The following is a 17,018-nucleotide window of genomic DNA, read 5'->3' on the forward strand; positions in this document are numbered from 1 at the left end:
ATGAAAGAGCAGTGATATGCTGAAACACACCATATACTATGCTTGCTGGATTGCCTTATGGTTTTTGAATGGATAAATAAAACCCCCAGCTTTTTTACAAATAACTGTCTCAGGGATTGGGTTTTCATGCAAATCTTATTAAAAAGTAAATTTATTGATACCTGGTTTATCTGTGTTTGTTCTTGTGCCAGCCTAGCCTTTGAGCTCAAGTAGCCCCCTGTCCCAAGCAGAACTCATGTTAAAATTATAGACACTAATCAGTCGTATTTCCTCTGTCTTGGTTTTGCTCTATTAAATCAAGTTAGTCCACTGCCCTGAATGCCAGGCACTTTATTTTCTAAACATATCCATAGCCTGCTTTCATAGTTGTTTTTGGTCAGATATGAATTCCTTTGTTTGTTTCAACCAGAATTTACTGTAGTACTTTCTAAATCATCTCTCAAATGCCAATATGATTTTTTTTCTGCTAAGAATTGCTTTGTCCTGGGTTTTACCACACCTTTGGATAATTAACCTTTGACTAATTGATACAGTCAGTTTTATATCCAAGTGTTTAGGTTTCCCATCTACTAAACCCTATTTTAGAGTAGAAATCCTTGTTAATAATCCTGGGTTCCAGAGTGGTGTTCCTGTTCCCTCTTCATATTGATTTAATCTTTTACATGTATGCTGTACCTTGAAAATGATACTATAAAGACACCAGATATGCCCACAGGTTTTCTGCATGTTTGTGTCTGATTTTTCCTGTTTCTTTTAATTAGGAAAGTCGAGATATGGAAACAACTGGTGAAGAAACAACTGACAATCCAGGTAGTATTGTAGGCTACTTCTCTTCTAAATTTCCTTGACTATAGCCCAACCAAAAGCTTTTTCTTAAGCAATTGAGATGGACAGAACTACTGGGTATTTTTCATCTATTAAAAAAAGAAAATCTGTGTTGCTCTTGACATTACAAGCCATAGCCACAGATTTTGGGGCTGTACTGGTAAGGATCTTATAGGTATTGTGACAAAAAGGTCCCAAACACCAGTGTTTTTCCAAAACAATGCATGATAAAAGGACTGTGACCTGGAGACAATACCTATTGTATAGCCCATTTTGAATATATCATTATTGGCAACAGTACTTAAAGAGTTTAATGTTGTGTGCAGTATTTCCTCATAAGGAGGTGAAGTAAAAGGAAAAAAGCTTTGCTTTGAGTGCTATCAAGGTACATTGGAAAGTAGATTTTAGGCAGTTTTTCTTAAGAGCTAATTCCTTGCATGGAAGCAAGATTTTTTTTAATGGAAATACATGCACACACTCAACTTTAAATTTCTTACCTTAATTCTGACAGTTTTCTTAAACATCTGTATCCTCTGCACATTCTATTAATTTTTCATTTTTGGGATCCTTATTGTTTTACAGTAAAAAATGACCTATCTAGCCTTGAAAGAATAGTAATTAAAGAGACTTTATAATCTTACCCATGTGTTTTACATGTTTCTCCTTAAAAATCAGCTGCATGTTTTTTTCACTTCTGCCGTGCACTGATTAAACTGAAACTTCCCCTGAACTTAGAGATGGATTATACATATCCTGTTTTCTGCTTCTTTGACTATCCTACTTTATCTTAAACTTGTTTGTGACATTATTCTAAATTCCTTGCTTTCATTAGAACCTAGGAAATGTGAGACAGATTCTTCAGTCCAATCTTCATCTGTCTCAGAGAGAAATCCATGCAAAGGGAATAAAAGGTTTGTATATGGTTAAGTGATAGTTTTTTCTTTCTTAGTAGTGCTGTCACATGACTCAGTAATGCTTTCAAGGTGTTTTGGGCTGGTGGCAGCTACAGATAAATAGTATGATTACTGTAGTAGTCTGAGAGTATAAAGAAAAACACTGGGGCAGGCCGTTCTTTTTACTAGCCATCAGATCTTGTTTGAAAATGCAGTATTTATAGTCACTGATAAGGTGATGATGAGGATTGTGGCTGAGATTGTGTAACTGCAATTCACTTATTCTGTAACTGAAGCCAGAACTTCCCTCTGAAAACCTTAGACTATTTAATCTTGAGAGATGAAAGTTTTTTTCTTAAAACCAAAGACAGCTTTGTTAGAGGGAGAGCCTGTATGGAAGTTTTAATGGATTTTTTTTTAATCACTCAAACACTGATTCTGATGTCTCTTTGGAATCAGTTCATATTTCTGTATGCAACTATCCTTAAACCGGAAAAATATTAAATGAAAATCTAATTTATGAATCGTAGTAGGAATGACAAAGGTATGTCAGATCATTTAAACAGAGCACAGACAGTGCCTTCCCTTGCTAGATAGAAACACTTTGTTTAGTATCCTTGAAAGCAAACAGATAGAGAAGGAAGGGGTTTTGAAGTCAAATTTTTAAATGAGTTTAAAATGTTGATGTTTCGCAGAGTGGCTACATAATGCTAAGTGAAACTCGATTTGTGTGTCTGAGAGAGACTGGACAAAAGGAGTCACTTGATTAAGAAATTTCTTTGCACTCTAGTGATACATTTTACCTTCCTAAGGAAAATAAAATATTGCTGTCACAAGAAAGATCACAGAACGTGTTTTGCAATCAGAAAAAATGTCCAATGATCTGAAAACTTACTAGATTTCAAAGTAAACTCTGAGATAGTGTTCACTTAAATTTTGGTATTATTTAGAATGCATTTTAATTTTTTACTTGTTTGAATGTTTGCAGACAGAGATATGGACTCTTCAGCAGTGATTCCCTTCCCTTTTCTGATGATGAGGAGGATTTTGAAATACTGAGGAAGAAGAGAAATTTAAGGAGGTTAATGAAATTAAAGAATAGGGAAGGGAGGAGTGTACCTGGGAGGACTTACCATATGCCTAACTATGAAATGTTGCCATCTTCATCTTGTACCCTTTCTAAATTGGGGCAATATTTATTCATACCTGTTGGTATTGACAACTATAATTGGAATCTCTAAAACTGGATTTTTAGAATTAACTTTTAATAAGAAATTTGTTTGCTAGATGGGAATGGGCGGAAATGTAGAGATACATACTTTGATGTATTTTCTTGATGTAAAACTTGACTGCTTCTGTGCTTTACTGTTGTTTTTTTCAAAACAAAAACCACTATAAGAGAAAAATAATAACAGTCTAACAAATGAGTTTTCAGCCTGACATCTTTCAGATGTGTATCTTCTGGCACACACATTCCAAAGTCCTCAGGAAAGCCCAGGAGTTGTGGGCAGTTGTGGGCTTTATAATGTCAACACCCACTGAAATAAGTGTTCTCCTGGGCTGTAACTTTTTTAAGGTAAAAGCTAAAACTATTTGAAAGATGTCAGTGTGTTTGGGAAAGGGAGGAATTCTTCCATCATACTAATCAAGGTCAGTCCATGGTCTCCACAGATGGAATAATTGTTCTAAGCTTGTATTCCTATATGTGCTGTGTTGACTGGCTTGGATATTCCTAAGTGCTATTGTTAAAATAATTAACTCAGTTTAATGTCTGGAGTGACCATTTTCCTTTATCTACTCACAGCCATTAGAATGAATATTTACCTATTAAGGAAGTTCTTGCTGATTTATAAGGTCTTCTGCATTCACTTGCTATCAGTAGAAAATCAAAAATCTTCCATCTGCACTGTAAGTTGGAAAGCACCTTTTTTTCCTCAATTCACATCAGATCTCTTCTGATCAGCTTTCAGAAGTGTGCCTCAGCGGGAGTTGACAAGGATACCATGAAAATTGGAGGGGGTCTGGCTGGTGTGGAGCAAATGCAAATAGTTGGTTCAGTAAGTATTTTTGATTCATTGTGGCAGTGAGATGTTTACAGTATTTATGAAATCTTCCAGCAATGGGCCATCTACAGCTCACTTGGTTTACAGTTTTCTCTGAAGCAATCCAGCTTCTCATGGAACCTTATCAAGGCTGCAGCTTTCTTTAACATATAAAATGTGTTCTGTTGACTTCATCTTTAGGTACAATTTGATGGCGTGGGTGGTCTTTCTGACCACATTTCATCTTTAAAAGAGATGGTCATTTTTCCATTGCTTTATCCTGAAATCTTTGAGAGATTGAAAATTGAACCTCCAAGGTAACAGACACTTTATAACTTTAAGATCTAATTTACCTATTTTCAGGAAAATTCAACTGGGGCATCAATATATTTTCATGCTTCAAAATTCTCAGCAGTGTTGGTTTTTTTCAACAGTAGTAAAATATAATTTTTAAAAAAGTGGTAGAATCCAGTATATATGTAGGTCAAAAGATTTACTGTGTGGTGAGACCATCCTTTCAAAGTGTCTTGCCTTTCAAAGGCAGAGTTGGAGATTTTTTCTTTAAAGCTCTGGTATGGAAGTGGACTTGATTGATTTATAAGCAGGAAATACTTTCTACTCAAAGTCAAATATTTGTTTAGCAAAAGTCCACTTGTTTCTGCCACCAGCTTTTAGGGGTTTTTTGATGTTCTCAAGTATCAGTTTTACAACTGATAGGGATATGCATCTAGAAACTTGCAGTGTTTGTTGTGCTTGAGCTAAAATAAGAATCTGTCCACTTTTTACACAGCTAGGTGGCTTCTGTGTTAAAAACAAACAAACAAACAAAAAACCCCAAAACAAACAAACAAAAAAACCACACCCCAAACCCCCCCCCCAAAAAAAACCCCAAAAACCACCCAACCAAAAACCATCAGTGATTTAATTGTTAGTTTTATATATTTTTGGTCAACAAAACTCAGTCACGGCATACTGAACTAGGACCTAAAATTCTTTGCCTTCAGTAACTTTAAAAGTATTTCAAAATAGAAAGAAAAGTATTTCTGTACTTTGCTTCTTTCTTAATTGAAATTCTTTTTTGAAGCAACAGTGTATTGCCTTTTTTAGTTGATGTAAATGCAGAAATGCAGAATGTCTTTCCAGCTTTACAATACTACTTCCTTTATAACCAGCAAAGGGAAGCTAATTCCAGTAACTCAAAGCTTTTTAAAGGAGAATCAAATGTTTTACTATAAAATCTTGCCTTATGTGAAAACAAGAATGAATATGGAGAGCATCATTGAAAAATGAACTGATGACTCCTAAGTTAGCCTAGTCTCAGATTCTGTGTTAGAAGTTTGTTCTTGTTTGGATCCAGCCACCCATGCTGGATTGTCAGAAGTTTTGAAAGTGTCGTTTTAGGATGCTGCAAGCTTTTATCAAGGTTTTGTATTTCTGCATTATCCTCTTTACTGATTTTAGTTGCTGCCTTGGAGAATTGTGTAGGAACACTTTTGACTTTTCTCATACTTGAGCTGTTACTGCTATCTTATCCATGAGGTGTTTTGTTTAGGAGAGCAGAGTTGTGTGTTGTAAGGATGAGGTTCGTAATAGGTGCTTTTCCGTGATGTTTTTTACTTGTGTGATTTTTTTAAATGTAGGGGTTTTTTAAATTGCAGAGGCTGTTTATTCTATGGTCCACCGGGGACAGGAAAGACGCTGCTTGCTCGTGCACTTGCTAATGAATGCAGTCAAGGTCACATGAGAGTAACCTTTTTTATGAGAAAAGGTGCTGAGTGCCTGAGTAAATGGATAGGAGAATCTGAGCGACAGCTTCGTTTATTGTTTGAACAGGTAAGGCTGAAATGTGCCATGTGTTCTATCTGAGCTGGAATTAAATTTCTATGGTCTACAGCATGTTTAGTCAGCTCATTTCACTGAAATGGGTTTGCCCCTCTTTCCCTTTCAGTGAAGTTTTAAGGACTTGAAATCTTGAGATGTATTGGGAAAGGTTAGTAAAGGAAATAAGAAAATCCTGCAAAGCACCACCACTACCACCCCCCCCCCCGCCCCTAAAAAAAAAAACAACAAAACAAATCCAACAACCTCCCAAAAAGTCACAAAAAAATGTTTCAAGAAGTAAGAGGTGGTGGCTTAAGAGCAGAAGGAAAGAGATCCAGGCTGAAAGCATGGTCATTTAACCTGGTAACACAAGGTTGCTTCCATAACCTGTAATTTAGCTAAATCCTGTCTCTGTTCTTGTGGTTGCCAGGTAGATGTAAAAACTGTTGGTGTGGTTTCTTTCTTGTCACCCAGTCTCCTTGGGTTGGCATAGGCTGCTGTCTTCAGTTACTTGTGCCACTTTACTGTTAGCTCAATGAACAGAGTCTGAGGATTCTAGTTCATGCCTTTCCAACCACGGTGTTTTTCATATGTTTTGTATTTCAAACAGGGCTGTTTTCCTGATGTCTATGTTCCTGTGTTTTCGTTGTAGGCCTACCAGATGCGACCTTCAATTATTTTCTTTGACGAGATTGATGCTCTGGCTCCTGTACGGTCCGATAAACAAGACCAAATTCATAGGTAGGACATGTTTTGTATCTACATAGAAGCTGCTTGATCTTTGTGAAAAAAAGATGGCAGCTTATTTAATTGCAAGTGACGCATTCATTTTTCCTGAAAATTAGTAATTCCGCGCAAATGAATCTCAGAGATTTTTAAACAGTAATTGAAAACAGTTTGCTGAGATTGATGTCAGCAAAAGGTCTGTGTTACCTTATCTGTATTTTATTATGACTTAAAATGAGTCTTGCTAAACAGCATCTCATCAATAAAAACTTTTTGAATGATCATTGGACAAGGTTCTGTGTGAATGAAGAAAACTTACTAAGCTGATGAATGAAAACCATATTTTTCTGTTAGCTCTGTTGTGGGGACACTTCTGGCACTTATGGATGGCTTAGCCAGCAGAGGAGAGGTTGTGGTAATAGGAGCCACCAACAGACTGGATGCTATAGATCCTGCTTTACGAAGACCTGGGCGCTTTGAACGAGAATTCCGCTTCAGTTTGCCAAACAAAGAGGTCAGAACTTCCACTCAACCTTACTCTTACGTGGCAAAGTCCATCTTTATAACACACCCCTGTAATAAGGCAGCAGCATCGTGCAGCAGTGCAAGTGTCCATCTGTAGTGTATGCCTTGGACAAAAGCTGTAGTGAGACAAAGGGGGATATCTGGAGAAATTGTGTTGTACTGTGCAGGGCAGACCTGGCTCTGAATATGTATGGCTAGGGTGATTTCAACAAGTAGGTAATTCTCTGGTTAGTTTTGGTTTCTCTGTGACTGATGAAGAAAATGCGATGCTGATAGAAAATGAAATGATTAAGAAAGACTGGGTATATTAATTAGTTATAAACTACTCCTATAGCATCTTGAAAGTAAATGAAAGGATAAGAGAATTCTTCCTGGGTACCAAAAACTTTGACCAAGGCTGTAAGTTAAGTTAAGTAAGCAAATTAAGTAAGTTGGGATCTTACTGGAAATTATTGACAGAGACTTGGACAAAGATGTGAAGGATACTGCACAGGTGCAGGGCTTGGGGAGCTTCTAGTTCAATGGCAATAGTTGAGCAATATAAAAATGGGTATTTAGCAACCATAAAATATTGAAAGGCAGGAGATAGCATGCAAAATTGGAGACATCTTTTTGTGTTTTCTCTCTGGATATCTATGATATTTCTTATCACTTCTTGGAAAAAAGATAAAAAGGCTTATTGGATTGAAAGCTAGTAAAAGTGCACAAACATTTTTCTCCAGTTTTCTCCTATTTTCATCTGCTCTCAGGAACAGGAGATGAGATGTCATTAAAAATATCTAATACATGATTCCCTACTGTGGTAGAGTTCTAGAAATCTGCCATAATTAATCTGTGTACCAAGAAATACTTCATGAAATTTTGCTAAATTTGAGAGCATTTTCTTTGATGAAAAACACTCTGTTGGCAGATAAGGATTTTACAATGATTTTTTCTTCAGAATAATTAGGTCTCACACTTGGGCAAACTCTCTTTGATGGAAGATGTAAATGCCTTTTATTTTACTGCAGTCCCCAGCAAGAGTTTAATGTAACAAGTTCAGAATTTTTAAATTTCCTGCTTGAAGACGTATTAATAACTGACCTTTAAAATGCTAAAAGGTTTCGCAGATAAGAAAAGTATTTGTATTGGGGGTTTTGTGGGTTTGTGTTGTCATTGTTCTTTTAAGAGAGAACTTAGGGCAACTGAAATGGAACGGTTTTCAGGCAAGAAAAGAAATCTTCAAAATTCACACACGAGACTGGAACCCGAAGCCATCAGAAAACTTCCTTGAAGAGCTGGCTGAAGAATGTGTTGGTGAGTTTGAAAACAGTGTGGTTACTACGTGTGACCTGAGGCCTACGGAACCTGAGCTTGTACCAGGCAGTACCTGAGCTCTTTTACCTTGTGGCAGAGAGAGGCAGTGAGGAGGCACTTGGCGTGGAGCAAATTTAGGCACTGCTTTCAATTTTCTTTTTGTCTCTCAGAACATTGAATGGGTTTGGGACATCTTGCCCAGGAAGAGAGTTTTGACTAGGAGGCTGCTTCCTAAGTGCAGGATATCAGGCTGTGAGCCTCGTAACAGATTTTTTCTGCAGTGCGGTAAATCTTTAAATTCTCTTAGCCTAGTAATTTTTAGCTGCATAAAAAGTCTTTCAGTGTTGCACTTTGGAAGCACTTGCCTTGATTTCTGTTTTGTCTGAGACTGACATTACATTTGATTCTTGTTTTGTTTATTAGGATACTGTGGTGCTGATATTAAAGCCTTATGTGCCGAAACTGGTCTCTGTGCTTTGAGGCATCGCTATCCTCAGCTATATGAAAGCAGAGAGAGACTGCAGATAAACACGGATTCAATTAAAATAAAAGAAAATTATTTTTCCATGGCCATGCAGAAGACAGTTCCAGCTTCACAGAGGGTTGTGCCTTCCTCTGGGCGAGCGCTATCAGCTATTTTAAAGCCGCTGTTGGGAAACACACTGGAAAGGATTTTAAAAGTCTTGCAGAGAGTATTTCCCCATGCCGAGCTCGCACTAAAGAAGGACCAACAGCAAGGTATGACATCCACATTCACTTGTTTAAAACTCTGCCAGAGCAAAAGCTTGTGGTCTGTGCAATCAACATACACAAATGTGCTCAGCTGTACTGGCAGCACAGTTTTATACTTTGTGTGTTCACAGTGCAGGATGGGAGCTGTGAGTGACTTGCAAAAACAGCCGAGGACTATGGGCTCTTTGCTGGAGCACCCTGTTTCGGGCAAGAGCTAACATCACATTTATCACTTGCAGAGAGGAATCTAAGTTTTATATTCTTAGCACCTCTTTTCAAATAAATGCTTAAAGCAGGAGAAATGTTTTCCAGGTGTCTGGGAATGACATAAGTTATTCCTAACCATCCTTGTTCTAAGGAGGAAAACTCAGAGGTTTTTGTCAACAGAGAGATAATGCCCGATGTAAATCATGGGACATGGGACAGCTTTGTAGGGACTTGTTCATTCTCCTTTGATTTGTGTTAGGATGAACTCTTCAGGAAATAGCATTCAAATCATGAAATACAAGAGAAGTGTTTTCCAGCACTGATTGGAGGTGTATTAATGCAAGAGAGAGATGGACTGTACAAGAGAGGTAACAAACCTCTCTTCTTTTTAAATCCAATTTTAGGAAATTATGTGATTGACAGTGATGAGGAATCACCATCAACCTCTGAAGAGAAGCTGACTCATAAAACACCAGATTGCAAAAAGGCAGAATTCTGTACTTTTAGCAGGTACATTTCTCCCTGTTATGGCTCCATTTTTAAGGTGGCTGAATGTGTCCTGTTTTGGTGTGAGGGATAATAGATGGAGTTGAGAGAGTGTATGTGGGGTGATCAATATTTGCCAGGTGTAAGTGTGAAGATTCAACTGGTTACTTCTGTTCTAGCTGAGTACACTGCCCTGACCAATCAAACTGAACTGCTGTGTAGGTATTTGGCTGGACAGTCTCTCCGTGGGATTTAAGAGCTGAAAGAGTTAGCAGACATGCTGGAGACTAGCAGGATTTCTAGCAGAGGCAGAGTACTAGTTTGTGAGAAAGTAGGCTTTGATAGTTTTCCTGTTCACGAATCAGTTTATTATTTTGGGGAACATGGAGTGTATTTACAAAACAAAGTGCATAGGAAAAAACTTTAATGTCTGTTTTCTTATATCCTATTTTCCTATCACTCATTTTTAAACTTGTTTTCTTCTTATTGCTGTAGAAATCCTCGTGACCAGCCAACATCTTACAGGCCACGGTTCTTACTTATTGAAGAGCCAGGATCTGGGCAAGCTTCTGATTTGGCAGCTGCAATAATACATTCCCTGGAAAAGTTTCCGATTTTTACACTAGATACACCAACTTTGTTTGCTAGCACATCACCAGATGAAACATGTGTGCAGGTAGCTTTATTTCTCGGTAGTCTCATAGGATTAGTGTATAAACTAGTGAAGTAAGCAAAAGTCATTGTCAATATAAGTGGCCTGATTTAAATGTGCTGTTTTGTTTATTTTTGTCTGAAAATCCGCTTTTCTAATGAAATGATACCATGTAAGGATCTTGTACATAGCCATGTTTCACATTTGAAATCTAACAGGGAGAATATTACTAGCAGCTCAGGCAGATGGGAATTGCTGCTAATAAACTCCTCTCTGTGGCAAGAAATCCTGCTGATCTCGTGTGGGATTTAGAAAGTTGGTTTTATTGCTTCTTAAGACTCTGTGCTACCAGTAGATGGCTCTGCACCGATCTGACAGCATGTCAATACACATTCTGTAGGCTCTTTTAAAATTATGTTTGTAGGGCAGCCAAGATTTTGGGGAAAAGAACTTTTTGTTTGTTTTGGTTTTTTTTACATATGCATATACAGCTTTTACTGCTGCACCACATGCTGCAACAGTGATAAAATTCATGGAATACTTAGATTTGTACGGTGTTGAGTTTTCATTATCTAGGAAAAGGAAATATAAACAGTTTAGTGTTGCTTTGCTTTTTTACTTTTGGACCGTAAATCCACGTGGGTTTTTGGCATCACTGTATTAAAATATTCTGATTTCTAGCAGCAGCATTTGAGAACTGTACAAGTTAGGACACATTATGAGACTCCTTTGTCACATAGGAGGAGCAAGTCGCTTGCAGATTGTTAGTCTGAAATGCTGCATGGAGAAGTTTGTTGTGTGAAAGAACTGTTCCACTTCCCTCATGCAGTAGATTCATGTTGTCTTCTGTGACTGAGGTGCCATCTGTAGGCCGTGGCTTGTGTTTTTCCAAAGCCCACTTTCGGTAATGAGAGGCAGTGAGTGATATAGCTCTTCAGACAGTCTAAGACCTGTTGCCTCTTAAAAATGTGCTTGAAGTTATGGATTATAGCCAGGCATCTCGTGCTGTGTTAGCCCTCATCTTTTCATGGAGGCCTTTTTTTGTTCAGACTGCACTCCGAACCTGAATTGGGTGTGTGTCCCTTCTGAACTGAAAATGGTGTAGCTGCAGTTGTGTAGTGATTTCTCCAGGCAAATACACCTTGCCACAGAAACTTGCTGTGGGTTTTTTTCAGGCACACCACTACATTGTCTGAGTTCTTAGGCTTTTAGGAGTTATCTTATACCTAAGTAGTTTTGAAATCAGGCAGATATTCAGGTCTGTTTCTATCTGCATAGAGATGTCTATATTTGAGTCAAAGTGCAAATTTTACCGGATTATTAAGGAGTCATTTATAAATTTGTCTTGATGTCTTGCCTTTATACCTCTTCTTTCATAAGACAGTTTGACTGATATGTAGTTATTTAGTGGCTTGTTCTACGTGATGTAGTTTTCTTATCCAAGCTTTCATTTTACCAGTTGATGCGAGAAGCCCAAAGATCAGCACCAAGTATCATATATGTCCCACAAATCCCTTCATGGTGGGAGACTGTTGGACCTACACTGAGATCTGTTTTTACAACACTACTGCAGAGCATCCCAAGGTTTTCTCCAGTTTTACTCCTTGCAACATCTAATGTACAACTGAGAGATCTCCCAGAAGAGGTATTTCAGTCAATGCTTTTCTTCCTTCATTACTCAATTTCTTGTTAATTTATAACTCCCTGAAGCACTAGAGTTACGTGCCATTCTTAAGCAAATTCGTAGTTGTTACTCAGGCACCCAAACCCAGCCCCTTAAGACTTGCTGAGACAAAACGATGCTGAAAGCATTTGCCTGAAGTGTTTTCTGAGTTGAGATTGACTATGACCCAACTTTTTTTCCCTTCTGACATATTCAAGCTTATTAGACAGATGTATGGACTTGCTTCAGGCAATGATTTTCGTGGCTTCAAGATGGTTAGTGAAGAATATGGTGCTTGAAAGGTAGCTAGGAAAAAGGACTGTTTTTCTGAAAACATTTTTACTGAAAAGTCAGAGCTATTTTTGCTGAAAAAATACGGAAGTCACACTGTTAATGATGGAATGTAATTTCAATTTAAATTATTTTTTTAAAAATTAATTACTTCCTTAATCTGGGTGAAAACTCAACAAATTTGAAAGCTAAGTTGCTGTTTAAGCAACTTGGAAATAATTTTTTAGGTGTATTCTTTAAGAAAATTCTTTAAGACCACATGCTGAGCTTCATAGACATGTGAGACTGTGCATTAAAGGAAGGACTGTTCAAAATGTGAATGTGTTGCTCTGATTATTTTGTCTCAGTAATAGACATTTTCATACTGTTAATAAGTGCCTTCTAAAATAAGGATTGAAATCCCTTCCGTACTTTTTGGTAGTAGAAATAGAAAAATGGAATACAATTTGGAAGTATTCAAATTGAGACACTTCATTTAAATTAACTAAAAATAAAATTGGAGAAATCCCAAACACCTTACTAAAAAGCCAGCACTTGTACTCTGAGCCTTGCCATTTTCCCTCCGTAGCTGCCATAAAGATTCAAGCCAAAGGACAGCAAGGCACGTAAATGCAAAATAAGCAGCCTTGGGGATGGTGAATCCCCAGTCACCCCTTTCTCGGTTGTTTATCATAGTTTCTTCCTGGAGTTTTAAGTGTACAAGGTGATCCTCTATTAGAGAAGGCATTTTAAATTGCCATGCTATAAAAACCCGGACTTTTAAGGCCACAAAGATAACTTTTCATTGATAGTGTTATCCGGATAAGTATTCAGTTTAATTCAGAAAGGTACTCGCCTTTTTTGGAACAGAATATAAGAAGTTTGTGTGGCCTTGTATAACTGAAATATATTTTCTCTTCATGCTTTAGATAAAAGCATTGTTTAATAATGAATATGAAGAAGTTTTCAGAATCCCGCGTCCTACCTGTGCTGAGAGAAGACTTTTTTTTGAGGACTTAGTTATGAAGCAAGCTGCTCAACCTCCTGCATTAAAAAACAACACAAGTGAGGAGGATATTCTGCATATAAAGCTTTTCTAACTCTAGTTAGCAAAGCTAACAGCTTAGCAAAGCTAAAACAGCTAATGCAGTATTCACTTTGTTGATAATTTTCTATCAATCATTTTTAAAGTGCTTGTAATTGAGTACCATCAATTAACTACAATTTTCTGATTCAATTAAGCTTGCCAGCCTTTGGAAGTGCTGCCTGTAGCACCACCACCCAAACCTCGAAAGCTGACAGAGGAAGAAATAAGACAGGTGGAAGAGCAGGAAGAGGATACGTTGCGTGAACTTAGGATTTACTTAAGAGATGTGGCTCAAAGACTTTTCATTGACAAACGTTTCAAAGCATTTACAAAGCCAGTTGGGCCAGAAAAGGTTAGTACTGACTTATAATACCATTATAACTGTGTGTATTCATAGTTCCTCTGTGTTTATGTTTCTTGGTGCTTTTGCACTCTGTCTAGGAAGGTTTATCTTTGGTGTTAGGGCTGTACTATTCTGATTTTCCAAGAAGGAAGTGCATTTTGCTTTGACTTGAGTCCTTGAGGCTGTCAAATGTTTATTATTTGAGTATTCACTGAAAGCCCTATGTTCTTTCTAAAAGGTCTTTAAAACTTCAAAATATTTCAGTTAGATGGGATCTACAAGGATGATCTAGTCCCAGTGCCAGTTACACCAAATGTCAATACAACTTGCTCATGGAAAGATTTGGAAACATAGGTGTGGCAGCACTTAAAAGCAGAGAGATCACTTTATATTTATAAAATGTACCTATAGGACTGTTGTAATAAAGTCTAAAGCTTTTTGATTAATTGTCAATAGCTTCTGTGAGAATAGGAGTAGAAGCAGCAGTTTGTCAAATAATTTTTCAGATGATATTCTCAGTTTCATCTGCAGCTTTCCTCAGTACATAATCAACCATAAGGGCAGCATGGTTTTTTCTTGCTCCCATACCCTTCCCACTGAATTTATTGAATAAGTCTAAGCTGGGCGCATGCACTTCAAAGTCAGCTGTAGTTTTAAGATAGCTTTGCATTTCAGCAAAGTCCCATTCCTCTAGGCATCCACTCACTTGTCTTTTCCTTTCTTTGTAGTTTCCAAGATGTGAATAAACTATAAACACATAGATGTCCTCATCTAAAGTAGTCATTAGGCTCCTTTTAAACTCTGAGTAAAGAAATTGGCATCTCTGGGTCCAGTTATCTCATTGCAGAGTAGATGCTTAGGATGGGTGCTTCAAAGATGCAACTCCTGCAGATATTTTCCTTCTGCTAACAGCAAAGAGAATCCAAGGTGACATTACTGATAAGGGTTCCTCTGCTGTGGTTTTCTGAAAGGAAGTGAAATGAATCCTGCCTGTTTCCCTCTCTGCTCCACACATGCTTCTTTTTCCCCCTTCTCCTGGACTGTCTCTTCAAAGATACCTGAAATACCTTTTCAATTTTCAAGAAGCTAACTGGTTATTTTCGGTGTCTTTGAGGGTGTTATAAATATTTGGGGCTCTTAAGAAGTCCTTTATTTGACTTTATGAAAATGATTAACTTTTGTAGCTTAAATCTCTGAGCATGCATATTTAATTTGTAGGCACCCAATGACAAGGACGCTACTAAACAGCCCATGGACCTCTTGACAGTTCTCTCCAAGATTGACATGCGCCAGTACCTAACTGCCAGAGATTTTCTAAAGGACATCGATCTAATCTGTAGCAATGCTTTAGAGTACAGCCTAAAGAAACGGCCTGCAGGTAAGGGTGTATTTTTTAATTAACTTATTTTATCAATAAATTTCAGACTTAGAAATTGATAGATTTTGTCTGTAGAAATTTAGTAGTCCCACAGTGGATATGGGATCAGATAATTTTAAACCACCCCATTAGATAATTTTAAATAACCCCAGAGAGCATTTCTTGCCCAGTTCTAAATGTTTGAGCGTTAGATATATTGAGTATGGAATCGTGATAGATGTGTTGATTAGTTATTTTCTTAAATATTTAACTTTTCTGGTTTTATTCTGAAAGTACTGACTGAGATAACCTTTCAGAACCTGCCTATGAAAAAACAAAAATCAGTCTAAGTAACCAAAATAAACAGTTTCATTGACTGGTAGAAAATGCTCAGTTCTGGCTGTAAAATTTCAGATCATCTCCTGAGACACAAAGCTTGTACTTTGAGTGATACTGCATATTCCATAGTGAGGCATGAAATGGAGGAAGGTTTTGAGCAACGCTGCCAGAAAATTAAAGAATCTCGTAAGGAAAGAGGTACATTTTTACTGAGGATTTTAGGACTTGTCTCATGCTTTGTAACCAGCCACACAAGACACAATACTTTGCTCTGCGGGTGTAAGGAGGCAGACCCAAAGTGTAATGAAAAATGGAAATTGTGGACACCAGTACCTCCTGCTCTAATGGCAAGTTGTATTTTACTCAGACTTTCTTGGAGAAGGTGCTAAAATCACTGCTACCTTCTCTGTTCCTGTGGCCTTAAAGTGGGTTCTTGTGGTGCTTGGTTCTTCGTGCCAGAGGCATTGAATTTTTCATTATGCTGCTTCAAAGTACGGGGTAAATCCTGATGTCATTCACTTAGTATGGTTATGAAGTTGAAATGCACTGGCTGCGTGACAATGTAAGAGCCTGGCCTTGATGACCCAACTGCCATTTAGTGGCACCTACATCTTGAAGTCCAAAGCATTGTCTGTGGCTGTTTTGAATATTCAGCTAGTTTTTAGTTACATGAAACAGTGTTTTCCCCTTCCCTGCCTGTAATTATATCTAATAGAGAACTGATCTCATTAATTTGCAACCTTTTCTCTAGACATATGTAGGGAGATGATACTGAAGCTCCTGTGGTTATTTTCAGTGCAAGATGCTGCTGCTGTGTTTTGAGGAAAGAACTGCTTTGGGAATGTTTTTGATTAATTTTTTTTGGCATCTCTTTGTAGATAAGTCAAAAAGAAAATGCAAAATCAAGGACGACTCTTCAAGTATCGCAGTAAAGAGGAAGAATGTTCAATTTGCATTGTCCCATGACAGTCCTACGGAAGAAGATGAAAATGTATTTCAAGGACAACAGAAAAATGGGACAGAATATGAAAGCGAGAGTGTGAGCCTTGTGGCTGAATTCCCTACTGAAAAAAGGAGTGTCATGCTTCCTGAATGTTCAGACCTAAGAGAGGAGAGTGAAATGCTGGATTGCCAAATAGCCGGAACTTCTGATGATGCATGTTCAAATGGCAAGTGAAAAGTAAAGCAAGTAATTTAGCTCCTTTTTGTTCTTGCGGAGGGTTACTCTATTTATTAGGTTTTAGCCCTCTTGAATTTCATTCTGTTACTTCTTTTGTGTCTCCCTCAAATCAACACACAGTGTTCCTTTCATAATGATGCTGCTCTTCTGGTTATGCTGGCTACAGTCATGGTTTTCTGCAGTGGCTGGTTTTTTTTTGATTCTGCAGTTTGTTTTTCAAATGGTACTGAATTGTACAAATATCTTCACAGTAAGAAGCAGCCTAAGTGTAAATTATTCTGCTGTACTTAAAGCAGTGTGGACCCAGAGACTGCTGTGGAATAGAAGAATTATGTCCTAATGTTTGAAATGTAGGATGTGTAGATGCGTTTTCTAACCTAAAATACTTTTTTTTAAGACCATATTTGTTTTTTTTAACTTAAGGTTTACTGTGCAGTGAGGTAGTGGCAGCATGAATGTTTTTTCTTGATTTTACCCTGCTTTTTTCCCTAGTGCTTTTTTTCATGTCTGAGTTCCTAGCTTTTATGGAGCAGCACTAGAAAGATAGAACTCAAGCATTTCTTGGTAAAAAAAT

General features: G+C 37.5%; 1 protein-coding gene across 1 annotated transcript; it reads left to right on the top strand.

The window, feature by feature from the left end:
* The first annotated feature begins 773 nt into the window (after window positions 1-773).
* LOC120762818 (ATPase family AAA domain-containing protein 2-like) lies at window positions 774-16,441 on the top strand. The gene is made up of 18 exons (XM_040085620.1): window positions 774-810; window positions 1,658-1,736; window positions 2,707-2,799; window positions 3,667-3,775; window positions 3,962-4,077; window positions 5,419-5,593; window positions 6,234-6,322; window positions 6,662-6,821; window positions 8,038-8,128; window positions 8,552-8,866; window positions 9,472-9,577; window positions 10,049-10,229; window positions 11,665-11,850; window positions 13,068-13,203; window positions 13,381-13,577; window positions 14,787-14,946; window positions 15,340-15,618; window positions 16,143-16,441. The coding sequence occupies exons 1-18, from the start codon at window positions 774-776 to the stop codon at window positions 16,439-16,441; spliced, it is 2,808 nt and encodes a 935-aa protein (XP_039941554.1).
* The last annotated feature ends 577 nt before the right edge of the window (window positions 16,442-17,018 follow it).

Source organism: Hirundo rustica, chromosome 1, assembly GCF_015227805.2.
Source record: "Hirundo rustica isolate bHirRus1 chromosome 1, bHirRus1.pri.v3, whole genome shotgun sequence".
In the NCBI taxonomy this organism is placed as follows: Eukaryota; Metazoa; Chordata; class Aves; order Passeriformes; family Hirundinidae; genus Hirundo; species Hirundo rustica.